The sequence below is a fragment of the Mesoplodon mirus genome (assembly GCF_964341445.2).
Source record: "Mesoplodon mirus genome assembly, chromosome: 1".
Classification (NCBI taxonomy): Eukaryota; Metazoa; Chordata; class Mammalia; order Artiodactyla; family Ziphiidae; genus Mesoplodon; species Mesoplodon mirus.
This window is the reverse complement of record NC_138976.1, coordinates 81,748,073-81,762,093: the sequence shown is the minus strand read 5'-3', so window position 1 is coordinate 81,762,093 and position 14,021 is coordinate 81,748,073. Positions and strand designations below refer to the sequence as shown.

At 37.4% G+C, this 14,021-nt stretch overlaps 1 protein-coding gene across 1 annotated transcript; it reads left to right on the top strand.

Moving 5' to 3' along the window:
* The first annotated feature begins 4,592 nt into the window (after positions 1 to 4,592).
* LOC309794680 (serine/arginine-rich splicing factor 7) lies at positions 4,593 to 5,650 on the top strand. The gene has a single exon (XM_082606500.1). The coding sequence runs from the start codon at positions 4,688 to 4,690 to the stop codon at positions 5,402 to 5,404; it is 717 nt and encodes a 238-aa protein (XP_082462626.1). The 5' UTR covers positions 4,593 to 4,687; the 3' UTR covers positions 5,405 to 5,650.
* The last annotated feature ends 8,371 nt before the right edge of the window (positions 5,651 to 14,021 follow it).

Genomic DNA, 14,021 nt, shown 5'->3' with positions numbered 1-14,021 from the left:
TTACTTACATTTTTTTTTAATTCAGTGAAATAAATTTTACCAGTCCCTTTTTAAAACAAACAAAACAAAACTAGCATCTTTTTTCTTTTTCTTTTTTTTTATTGGAATAAAATAGTACATAACATAAAATATACCATTTTAATGATTTTAAGTGTACAGTTCAGTGGCATTCAGTATATTCACATTTTTATGTAACCATCACTGCTCTCCATCTACAGAACTTTTTCATCTTGCCAAATCTAAACCCATTAAACATTAACTCCCCATTCCCTCTTCTCCAAGCTATTCTACTTTCTGTCTCTATGAATTTGACTGCTCTAGGTACCTCCTCTAAGTGGACTAATACAATGTTTGTCCTTTTCTGACTGGCGTATTTCACTTAAAATGTCTTAAGTTTCATCCATTTTGTAACATGTATCAAAATCTTATTCCTTTTTATTAAGGCTGAATAATATTCCATTGTATGTACAGTTGACTCTTGAAAAAATGGGTTTGAACTGCATGGTTCCACTTACAAGCAGATTTTTTTTTCAGTAAATATAGTACCTGTATTTTCATTTTATAGATCTTTAAGTATGGGGGAAAGTTTATGTTTGATTAGAGAGCACAATATATGATATCAAAAGAACTAGGGTTTGAGTCCTGATTCTATCCAAACTGTTCCAGCTTCCTTCCCTCGGGTGAGTCGTTTATCAATTCCTTTGTTATTGGGGCAGAGATAGCAGTACACAGATTTTTGACTCCACAGGAGTCAGCACCCCTATCCCCCCACGTTGTTCAAGGGTTAACTGTATACATTGCATTTTTAAAATCCATTTATCTGTCGATGGACATTTGGATTGTTTCCACCTTTTGGCTATTGTGGATAATTCTGCTGTGAACATTGGTCATTGGTACACAAATATTTGTTTGAATCCCTGCTTTCAATTCTTTGAATTTATACCTAGAGGTGAAATTCACTGGATCATGTGGTAATTTTATTTTAAATTTTTTGGGGAACCACCATACTGTTTTCCACACTGGCTGTATCATTTTACCTTCTTACCAGCAATACACAAGAGTTGTAATTTCTCCATATTCTTCCCAGCATTTGTTATTTTCTGTTTTTAAAATAATAGACCTCCTAATGGATGTAAAGTGGTATTTCATTGTGGTTTTGACTTGCATTTCCCTAATGATTAGTGATGTTGAGCATTTTTTCATGTGCTGATTGGCCATTTGTATATCTTTGAAGAAATTTCTGTTCAGATCCTTTGCCCATTAAAAAAATTGTGTTGTTTGCAAGATTAGCATCTTAACATAGAATCACTGGGACTCTTTAGTCTATTTTAATCATCTCCATCACTTGGACAATAGTTTATCTGGCTTGCTACTAATAGCACAGGGGTTAGAGAGGAAGGAAAAAAAAAGACATATACTGAAATTAAAAATATTTCAAAATGTGTTTTTAAAATATGAAATTTGGGCTTTCCTGGTGACACAGTGGTTAAGAATCCGCCTGCCAATGCAGGGGACATGGGTTCGAGCCCTGGTCCGGGAAGATCCCACATGCCACGGAACAGCTAAGCCTGTGTGCCACAACTACTGAGCCTGTGCTCTAGAGCCCACGAGCCACAACTATTGAAGCCTGCGTACCTAGAGCCCATGCTGCACAACAAGAGAAGCCACCGCAGTGAGGCCCACGCACTGTAACAAAGAGTAGCCCCCGCTCGCCGCAACTAGAGAAAGCTCGCGCACGGCAATGAAGACCCAACACAGCCAAAAATAATAAATAAAAATAAAATAAATTAAAAATAAATAAAATATTTGACTCTGGAAAAGCAAAAGAGCAATTCTGTTTGGGAAGAAATGCCATTTTAGTTAACAAGTGTATATTTAACAACTTCTATGTGTTAGGCATTATTCTAGACACTGGAAGGAGTATTTGACCATAAACAAAAAATGTTTATGTGAAAACATTATCAGCTATTCGGTAGCAGGAGACAGAAGCACACTTTTAAAATATTGTATGTTTATCTTCCATGCAATTGCATAATGTGATATATATACACATTGGTGTAAATAATATACCCCAAGGCATTGTTCCCAGTCAAAACTTCAATGACTACTTAATGACCTTTTTTATTTAGAGTGCATGAGTGAAGTACTTACTTGGTTTAGGAGAAATAAAAAGTAGATTGGTGCTAAAATTTGAAGTATGACATTGTTCTAGAACAGAAAAATTTCAGGTATTTCTCATAGAAACTGGCCCTTTGAGTTTTCCAAATACTTCTATGCTGGGGCATTCAGAATAAATGAAGATATGTTCAGGAAAGAGTTCATTTCTTCACCTCTAATATTTGTGAATACTATCAGCATATCAGAGAGAAAATCCAGAGAGCTGAGTAAAACAACACAAAAAAATTAATGAGAAATTCATATATTGACAGTTATTCTCAAGCATTCATATTTTTCTATATCCAATTCAGTATTTCCACTATGTTTTCTTCCTTGCTAGTGTTCTGTGTCTGTAAGTTTATAGATTAGAACACAACTAGAGACTTACTTTGCTAATGATGGCAGTTTTTCATATGGGAGAAACACAAAAAAAAGATATTTAAAAAATGCTTGTGTCTTTGCACTCTGGGCTCCTTATGATATAATCAATATGGAGACACAAAAAGTCTCAGTAAGGTAAAGTTAAAAAAAAATTGTCCATCTTGGCCAAGAAGCACATGAAAAACTGCTCAACATCACTAGTTATTAGAGAAATACAAATCAAAACTACAATGAGGTATCACCTGACACCAGTTAGAATGGGCATCATCAGAAAATCTACAAACAACAAATACTGGAGATGGTGTGGAGAAAAGGCAACCCTCTTGCACTGTTGGTGGGAATGTAAACTGATACAGCCACTACGGAGAACAGTATGGAGGTTCTTTAAAAAACTAAAAATAGAACTACCATAAGACCCAGCAGTCCCACTACTGGGCATACACCCAGAGAAAACCATAATTCAAAAAGACACATGCACCCCAGTGTTCATTGCAGCACTATTTACAGTAGCCAGGTCATGGAAGCAAACTAAATGTCCATCGACAGACGAATGGATAAAGAAGATGTGGTACATATATACAATGCAATATTATTCAGCCATAAAAAGGAACGAAATTGGATCATTTGTGGATGGATCTAGAGACTGTCATACAGAGAGAAGTAATTCAGAAAGAGAAAAACAAATACCGTATGTTAACGCATATATGTGGAACCTAGAAAAATGGTACAGATGAACCGGTTTGCAGGGCAGAAATTGAGACACAGATGTAGAGAACAAACGTATGGACACCAAGGGGGGAAAGTAGTGAGGGGGGTGGTGGTGGTGGTGGTATGAATTGGGAGATTGAGATTGACATATATACACTAATATGTATAAAATAGATAACTAATAAGAACCTGCTGTGTAAAAAATAAATAAAATTTAAAATTCAAAAAAAAATTCTCCATCTTGTCCAATTATCTACATGCAATAGATGAATGTCACTCTTGATATTAAATATGATAATGTCTAGAGATTCCAAATGCATCAAGCACATGAGACAGATCATTCCTAATGGTCATCTCAGATACCTGTCCTTCTTCCTTTTGTAATATTTTCTTAGGGCACTTTTAGTTTGGTTAAAGAAGACCAAGCTTGTGTTTATTCCTAGTTCCTCAAGCTTGAGTTCATTCCTAGTTTCTGCATCCTCTTTATCAAAAGTTATTTAACTCCTTTCCAACTATCTCTTTATTTTGGTACCTTAATTGTTTAAGTGTGGGGCTCATAGCAAAAACTAGGAGAATGAGTGTGTCTGTGTTTCATCAAGTGCTTACTATGTTGATGGAATTTCACATTAAATGAGCGTAAAAATTAATCATGTTGGTGTATGGTGTTAAATAACTATTCATATTCATTTTGTAGACAATCCAATTCTAAAGGGATATGTTATTCAGTCAGAGTGTAATTAAGAAAACTTTATAATAAAACACCTTACTGAGTAAGAAAAAGGCCACATCATTGCAACTGCTGCTACAAAATCAGCTGGTACCAAACAGAGCATTGCTGCAGGGCATTTCTACCTCAAGTTCTCTTAAGAGCTTGATAGGATTTAGATTTAGTTCCTCTCTTCCAAGAATTTGTTGTTCGCAAAATTAGCTTCAGAGGGAAGGATAGATGGTGTCTGAGTTGAAAGAAAGGTAGATTTTTGGAATTGGTAAGCCTTTTTTTTTTTTTTTTTTTTTTTTTTTGGTTAGCCTATTTTTGAGAGTATGATTGGTCCATTTTAGTAGTTACTGCTTTTTAATGTCAGCAAGCATTTGGCTTCAGTAAAGTCAGAGAACTTTCTTTCCCTCATATGGCACAGCTCTCTACTACAAGGGCAAACTGTTTCTTTCGGTATCTAGCACAAGAGCTTCAGAAAAACTTTTGATTTGATCCGATTACATTTATTTACTTTATTATTTCTGAAGACTTGTAAGGTATTCTAATCTTTTTCTTAGTATGTATCTGAACAGTAGTTACTAAGCATGGAAAGAGGATCAATGATCTAAAATAACTACCAGGTAGTGCCGCCGGGACCGTTGGCGAGTGTGTTTGCGTTGTAGGTTTTGTAGTAATCGATCTCTGGGCGCTGCGAGCTGACAGAGCCGAGCTCGCAGGCCAGTCATCATGTCGCGTTACGGGCGGTACGGAGGAGAAACCAAGGTGTATGTTGGTAACCTGGGAACTGGTGCTGGCAAAGGAGAGTTAGAAAGGGCTTTCAGTTATTATGGTCCCTTAAGAACTGTGTGGATTGCCAGAAATCCTCCGGGATTTGCCTTTGTGGAATTTGAAGATCCTAGAGATGCAGAAGATGCAGTGCGAGGCCTGGATGGGAAAGTGATTTGTGGTTCCCGAGTGAGAGTTGAACTATCAACAGGCATGCCTCGGAGATCTCGTTTTGATAGACCACCTGCCCGACGTCCCTTTGATCCCAATGATAGATGCTATGAGTGTGGCGAAAAGGGACATTATGCTTATGATTGTCACCGCTATAGCCGCCGAAGAAGAAGCAGGTCACGGTCTAGATCACATTCAAGATCCAGAGGTAGGCGATACTCTCGCTCTCGCAGCAGGAGCAGGGGAAGGAGGTCAAGATCAGCATCTCCTCGGCGATCAAGATCTGTGTCTCTTCGTAGATCAAGATCAGCTTCACTCAGACGATCTAGGTCTGGTTCTATAAAAGGATCGAGGTATTTCCAATCCCGGTCCAGGTCGAGATCAAGATCCAGGTCTCTTTCACGACCAAGAAGCAGCCGATCGAAGTCCAGATCTCCATCTCCAAAAAGAAGTCGTTCCCCATCAGGAAGTCCGCGAAGAAGTGCAAGTCCTGAAAGAGTGGACTGAAGTTCTCGAGTTCACCTTTTAGGGAAAAGTTATTTTGTTTACATTATTATAAGGGATTTGTGATGTCTGTAAAGTGTAACTTAGGGAAGGGTAATTCAACCATCTAATCAAAACGGATCTGGACTATTACTCTGTAAATTCACAGCAGTAAGGTAATATAAATTTTTGTTGAATGTATTAACATCCTATGGTCTGAAAATGTGGGTTTTTATTTGGCACATTTAAAATAAAATGTTTCTAATTAGATTTTTGATTTGTGTTCAGTATTAACGCTCCTCAATTTGGTAGGCTTCAGGAGTCAACCTTGATATTAACCATATTCATACAGACCTACATTCAAAGTTTAATGGTGTTATTTAAGTCTTGAACATCACTGAATAGTATATATACACTTGGAAGATTCCTTTCTACCCTTAAGAGTTTTGGGTAAGATGGTAAGAACTCGAGTGAGTCCCCCTTAGCATGAATGCATCATGACAAGTCCCTAAATCTATTGGAGTTGGCGTTTTTAGATGTTATCAGGCTAATGATCTCTTGTCAGGCTGTAGGGACCACTGACTTGCTATAAAGTGAGCACAACAGGAACCGAGCAAGAGTAGCTGGACTTAATGCTGGAGAAACTGAATTTTCTGAAGCCTATTTAAGTATAGTAACTAATTGAGGTTTTCAGCCTATTAGATAGGATGGTGTCAAATTAGAGTTCTCCATTCTAGGAAGTTATACTCAATGTTCTTTTGTTTCTTTGTTTTCAAACATTAACCAATTTTATGCCAAAATTTTTGCATGTTAGAAGAATTGTCTGAATTTGGGACAAAACATCTTCATGTAAACCAGCTTTGCAAAATTTTCCAGCCCAGATATTCTCCTCTGTCTCTTCAAATGGATTGCCTTATTCTGAGCAGAGATCTGTTAATTCCCAAGTTAGGTTTTTCAGTTCACGAACACCAACATACTTTATCTTATTTTGCCAGGCTGGTGCAAAGTAATTAAAGATGTCAATCAGAAATGTTAAAAACGAAAGTAGTTTTGTAAATCCAACCTATATTTAGCAACACCTCATGTAGTTATTTTTTGGTAGCATCTGGTAAACTTCAGAATGTTAGAGCCAGTAGATTCTTTATTTGGACTTTAAATATCTTAAGTATCGTAGGGCAGTAACAATTTTGAGTTTCCTGGGCAAGCTTCTGGTGCAAAAAAAATTCAGTGCTGGTAGCACAGCGGTCTGCCCTTGTTTCTTATGCTTTTAAACAAAGTTATTGGATAACTTTACGATTTGGGAATACTGATCTGCCTCAAATTTATTCACTGGTCTGAATGATCATTAGTATGTTGGAAGTTTGGATGTTCTGTTTTTGGAATTTTGACAACTGGCTGCGTTATATGGTTGGTATAAAGCTATGTGTGTAATCAGCAGGCTTATTTGTTGCACTTGGTCAGCTTTAATTGTTCTGTATTATATAAAGATAAGATTACTCAACAATAAATCTGCAGAGAATAAAAAAAAAAAAAAAAAAAAAAAAAAAAAAAAATAAAATAACTACCAGTTCTGTATGTACATCAGATTCAAATCTATTGTAAATTTTCCAAATTGGTCACCGTGCTGTTAGGTAAGAGGCAATAAAAGAAGCACCATTAGTCTCTTGCAAATTGAATAAACGTGAAACATTCAAATAATACTTTACCTTCTTAACTTTTTCTAGGTTCCCATATAATTCCACACCTCTGGGTCAATATAGTGACTTATTCAGTTGTTCATTATTCCCTCAAAAATATTTACTCAACATTTACTCTGTAATAGGCACTGCCCTAGAAGTGAACCAAAGAAAGTACAGCACCTGACTTCATGGAGCTTAAGTTTATGTTGCTCTAAATAAAGCAGAAATAGTTTCTCAATGCTCTCCTAAAACCTGGAAGTCATCCACAGTTTTTTATACCACTGAAACCCAATTAATACAAATTAATGACTTCACCAGAAAATAAAGACTCTGATTGAGAAAGAGATGGTCCCTGGACACACTGTTTTAATTATCAAGCGGTAACTGTGCAGAAATTTTATTTTTATTTTATTTTATTTATTTTTTGAATTTTTGAATTTTACTTATTTTTTTATACAGCAGGTTCTTATTCATTATCCATTTTATACATATCAGTGTATAGATGTCAATCCCAATCTCCCAATTCATCCCCCCCCATGCCTGCTTTCCCCCCTTGGTGTCCATACGTTTGTTCTCTACATCTGTGTCTCTATTTCTGCCCTGCATACCAGTTCATCTGTATCATTTTTCTAGGTTCCACATATATGCGTTAATATACGATATTTGTTTTTCTCTTTCTGACTTACTTCACTCTGTATGACATTCTCTAGATTCATCCACGTCTCTAAAAATGACCCAGTTTCGTTGCTTTTTATGGCTAAGTAATATTGCATTGTATATATGTACCACATCTTCTTTACCCATTCGTCTGTAAATGGGCATTTAGGTTCCTTGCATGACCTGGCTATTGTAAATAGTGCTGCAATGAACATTGGGGTGCATGTGTCTTTTTTTTTTTTTTTTTTCCTTTTGCGGTATGCGGGCCTCTCACTGTTGCGGCCTCTCCCGTTGCGGAGCACAGGCTCCGGATGCGCAGGCCCAGCGGCCATGGCTCACGGGCCCAGCCGCTCCGCGGCATATGGGATCCTCCCAGACCGGGGCACGAACCCGTATCCCCTGCATCGGCAGGCAGACTCTCAACCACTGCGCCACCAGGGAGGCCCGCATGTGTCTTTTTGAGTTATGGTTTTCTCTGGGTATATGCCCAGTAGTGGGATTTCTGGGTCATACGGTATTTCTTTATTTTATTTTATTTATTTATTTTATTAGTTTCTGCTTTATAACAAAGTGAATCAGTCATACATATACATCTGTTCCCACATCCCTTCCCTCTTGCGTCTCCCTCCCTCCCACCCTTCCTATCCCACACCTCCAGGCGGTCACAAAGCACCGAGCTGATTTCCCTGTGCTATGCGGCTGCTTCCCACTAGCTATCTACCTTACGTTTGGTACTGTATGTATGTCCATGCCTTTCTTTCGCTTTGTCACATCTTACCCTTCCCCCTCCCCATATCCTCAAGTCCATTCTCAGTAGGTCTGTGTCTTTATTCCTGTTTTACCCCTAGGTTCTTCATGACATTTTTTTTTCTTAAATTCCATATATATATGTTAGCATACGGTATTTGTCTTTCTCTTTCTGACTGACTTCACTCTGTATGACAGACTCTAGGTCTGTCCACCTCATTACAAATAGCTCAGTTTCGTTTCTTTTTATGGCTGAGTAATATTCCATTGTATATATGTGCCACATCTTCTTTATCCATTCATCCGATGATGTACACTTAGGTTGTTTCCATCTCTGGGCTATTGTGAATAGAGCTGCAATGAACATTTTGGTACATGTCTCTTTTTGAATTATGGTTTCTCAGGGTATATGCCTAGTAGTGGCATTGCTGGGTCATATGGTAGTTCTATTTGTAGTTTTTTAAGGAACCTCCATACTGTTCTCCATAGTGACTGTATCAATTTACATTCCCACCAACAGTGCAAGAGGTTCCCTTTTCTCCACACCCTCTCCATCATATATTGTTTGTAGATTTTTTGATGATGGTCATTCTGACCAGTGTGAGGTGATACCTCATTGTAGTTTTGATTTACATTTCTCTAATAATTAGTGATGTTGAGCAGCTTTTCATGTGCTTCTTGGCCATCTGTATATCTTCTTTGGAGAAATGTCTATTTAGGTCTTCTGTGCATTTTTGGATTGGTTTTTTGTTTTTGTTTTTTGCTGTACGCAGGCCTCTTACTGTTGTGGCCTCTCCTGTTGCGGAGCACAGGCTCCGGACGCGCAGGCTCAGCAGCCATGGCTCATGGGCCTAGCCGCTCCGCAGCATGTGGGATCTTCCCAGACCGGGGCACGAACCCGTGTCCCCTGCATCAGCAGGCGGACTCTCAACCACTGCGCCACCAGGAAGCCCTGTTTGTTTTTTTAATATTGAGCTGCATGAGCTGTTTATATTTTTGGAGATGAATCCTTTGTTGATTCATTTACAAATATTTTCTCCCATTCTGAGGGTTGTCTTTTCGTCTTGTTTATAGTTTCCTTTTCTGTGCAAAAGCTTTTAAGTCTCATTAGGTCCCCTTCGTTTATTTTTGTTTTTATTTCCATTAATCTAGGAGGTAGATCAAAAAAGATCTTGCTGTCATTTATGTCAAAGAGTGTTGTTCCTATGTTTTCCTCTAAGAGTTTTATAGTGTCCGGTCTTACATTTAGGTCTCTAATCCATTTTGAGTTTATTTTAGTGTATGGTGTTAAGGAATGTTCTAATTTCATTCTTTTACATGTAGCTGTCCAGTTTTCCCAGCATCACTCATTGAAGAGACTGTCTTTTCTCCATTGTATATCCTTGCGTCCTTTGTCATAAATTAGTCGACCATAGATGAGTGGGTTTATCTCTGGGCTTTCTATCCTGTTCCATTGATCTATATTTCTGTTTTTGTGCCAGTACCATACTGTCTTGATTACTGTAGCTTTGTAGTATAGTCTGAAGTCAAGGACTCTGATTACTCCACCTCTGTCATTTTTCCCTCCAGGCTGCTTTGGCTATTCAGAGTCTTTTGTGTCTACATACAAATTTTAAGATTTTTTGTTCTAGTTCTTTTTTAAAAATTCCATTGGTAATTGGATAGGGATTACATTGAATCTGGAGATTGCTTTGGGTAGTATAGTCATTTTCACAATATTGATTCTTCCAATCCAAGAGCGTGGTATATCTCTCCATCTGTTTCTATCATCTTTTGTTTTTATTATTTTTTTAACATCTTTATTGCAGTATAATTGCTTTACAATGGTGTGTTAGTTTCTGCTTTATAAAAAAATGAATCAACTATATATATACATATATCCCCATATGTCTTCCCTCTTGCATCTTCCTCCCTCCTACCCTCCCTATTCCACCCCTCTAGGTGGTCACAAAGCACTGAGCTGATCTCCCTGTGCTATGCGGCTGCGTCCAACTAACTACAGGTTTTACATTTCGTAGTGTATATATGTCCATGCCACTCTCACTTTGTCTCAGCTTACGCTTCCCCCTCCACATGTCCTCAAGTCCATTGTCTAGTAGGTATGCATATTATTCCTGTCCTGCCCCTAGGTTTTTCATGACAGTTTTTGTGTTTTTTTTTTAGATTCCATATATATGTGTTAGCATGAAGTATTTGTTTTTCTCTTTCTGACTTTCTTCATTTTGTATGACAGACTCTAGGTCTATCCAGCTCACTACAAATACCTCAATTTTGTTTCTTTTCATGGCTCAGTAATATTCCATTGTATATATATGCCACATCTTCTTTATCCATTCATCTGTCGATGGACACTTAGGTTGCTTCCATGTCCTGGCTATTATATATAGAGCAGCAATGAACATTGTGGTACATGACTCTTTTTGAATTATGGTTTTCTCAGGGTATATGCCCAGTAGTGGGATTGGTGGGTGGTACGGTACTTCTATTTTTAGTTTTTTAAGAAACCTCCGTATTGTTCTCCATAGTGACTGTATCAGTTTACATTCCCACCAGCAGTGCAAGAGTGGTCACTTTTCTCCCTTGCCTCTCCAGCATTTATTGTTTCTAGATTTTTTGATGATGACCATTCTGACTGGTGTGAGATAACATCTCATTGTAGTTTTGATTTGCATTTCTCTAATGATTAATGATGTTGAGCATCCTTTCATGTGTTTGTTGGCACTCTGTATGTCTTCTTTGGAGAAATGTCTCTTTAGGTCTTCTGCCCATTTTTGGATTGGGTTGTTTGTTTTTTTGCTATTGAGCTGCATGAGCTGCTTATAAATTTTGGAGATTAATCCTTTGTCAGTTGCTTCATTTGCAAATATTCTCTCCCATTCTGATGGTTGTCTTTTTGTCTTGTTTATGGTTTCCTTTGCTGTGCAAAAGCTTTGAAGTTTCATTAGGTCCCATTTGTTTATTTTTGTTTTTATTTCCATTTCTCTAGGAGGTGGGTCAAAAAGGATCTTGCTGTGATTTATGTCATAGAGTGTTCTGCCTATGTTTTCCTCTAAGAGTTTTATAGTATCTGGAATTACATATAGGTCTTTAATCCATTTCAGTTTATTTTTGTGTATGGTGTTAGGGAGTGTTCTAATTTCATTCTTTTACATGTAGCTGTCCAGTTTTCCCAACACCACTTATTGAAGAGGCTGTCTTTTCTCCATTTTATATTCTTGCCTCCTTTATCAAAAATAAGGTGACTAGGGCCTCCCTGGTGGCGCAGTGGTTGAGAGTCCGCCTGCCGATGCAGGGGATACGGGTTCGTGCCCCGGTCTGGGAGGATCCCATATGCCGCAGAGCGGCTGGGCCCGTGAGCCACGGCCGCTGGGCCTGCGCATCCGGAGCCTGTGCTCCACAACGGGAGAGGCCACAGCAGTGAGAGGCCCGCACACCGCAAAAAAAAGAAAAAAAAAAAATAAATAAGGTGACTATATGTGTGTGGGTTTATTTCTGGGCTTCCTATCCAGTTCCATTGATCTATCTTTCTGTTTTTGTGCCAGTACCATACTGTCTTGATTATTGTAGCTTTGTAGTATAGTCTGAAGTCAGGGACTCTGATTCCTCCAGCTCTGTTTTTCTTTCTCAAAATTGCTTTGGCTATTCGGGGTCCTTTGTGTTTCCATACAAATTGTGAAATTTTTTTTTGTAGTTCTGTGAAGAATGCCATTGGTTGTTTGATAGAGATTGCATTGAATCTATAGATTGCTTTGGGTAGTACAGTCATTTTCACAATGTTGATTTATCTCCTCCTAGAACATGATATATCTCTCCATCTATTTATATCATCTGTAATTTATTTTATCAGTGTCTTATAGTTTTCTGCATACAGGTATTTTGTCTCCTTAGGTAGGTTTATTCCTAGGTATTTTATTCTTTTTGTTGCAATGGTAAATGGGAGTGTTTCCTTAATTTCACTGTCAGGTTTTTCATCATTAGTGTATGGGAATGCAAGAGATTTATGTGCATTAATTTTGATTCTGCTACTTTACGAAATTCATTAATTAACTCTAGTAGTTTTCTGGTAGCATCTTTAGGATTCTTTATGTATAGTGTCATGTCATCTGCAAACAGTGACAGCTTTACTTCTTCTTTTCCAATTTGGATTCCTTTTATTTGTTTTTCGTCTCTGATTGCTGTGGCTAAAACTTCCAAAACTATGTTGAGTAATAGTCATGAGAATGAGCAACCTTACCTTGTTCCGCATCTTAGTGGAAATGGTTTCAGTTTTTCACCATTGAGGATGATGTTGGCTGTGGGTTTGTCATATATGGCCTTTATTATTTTGAGGTAAGTTCCCTCTATGCGTTCTTTCTGTAGCATTTTTATCATAAATGGGTGTTGAATTTTGTGGAATGCTTTTTCTGCATTTATTGAGTTGATCATATGGTTTTTATTTTTCAGTTTGTTAATATGGTGTATCACATTGATTGATTTGCATATATTGAAGAATCCTTGCAGTCCTGTGATAAACCCTACTTGATCATGGTGTATGATCCTTTTAATGTGCTGTTGGATTCTGTTTTTTAGTATTTTGTTGAGGTTTTTTGCATCTGTGTTCATCAATGATGTTGGCCTGTATTGTTCTTTCTTTGTTACCTGATTGCCTGGTTTGGTATCAGGGTGATGGTGGTTTTTTCAAATCAGTTTGGGATTGCTCCTCCCTCTGGTATACTTTGGAAGAGTTTGAGACAAATAGGTGTTAGCTCTTCTCTAAATGTTTGATAGAATTCGCCTGTGAAGCCATCCGTTCCTGGGCTTTTGTTTTTTGGAAGATTTTTAGTCACAGTTTCATTTTCAGTGCTTGTGATTGGTCTGTTTATATTTTCTATTTCTTCCTGGTTCAGTCCCTGGAGGTGGTGCTTTTCTAAGAATTTGTCCATTTCTTCCAGGTTGTCCATTTTATTGGCATAGAGTTGCTTGTAGTAATCTCTCATGATCCTTTGAATTTCTGCAGTGTCATTTGTAACTTCTCCTTTTCCATTTCTAATTCTGTTGATTTGAGTCTTCTCCCCTTTTTTCTTGATGTGTCTGGCTAATTGTTTACCAATTTTGTTTATCTTTTCAAAGAACCACCTTTTAGTTTTATTAATCTTTGCTATTCTTTCCTTCATTTCTTTTTCACTTATTTGTGATCTGATCTTTATGATTTCTTTCCTTCCACTAACTTCGAGGGGTTTTTTTTGTTCCTCTTTCTCTAATTGCTTTAGGTGTAAGGTTAGGTTGTTTATTTGAGATGTTTTTTGTTTCTTAAGGTAGGATTGTATTGCTATAAACTTCCCTCTTAGAACTGCTTTTGCTGCATCTCATAGGTTTTGGGTCATCGTGCTTTCTTTGTCATTTGTTTCTAGGTATTTTTTGATTTCCTTTTGATTTATTCAGTGATCTCTTGGTTATTAAGTAGTGTATTGTTTAGCCGCCATTTCTTTTTATTTTTTACAGATTTTTTCCTGTAACTGATTCCTAGTCTTATAGCGTTGTGGTTGGAAAAGATACTTGATATGATTTAAATTTTCTTA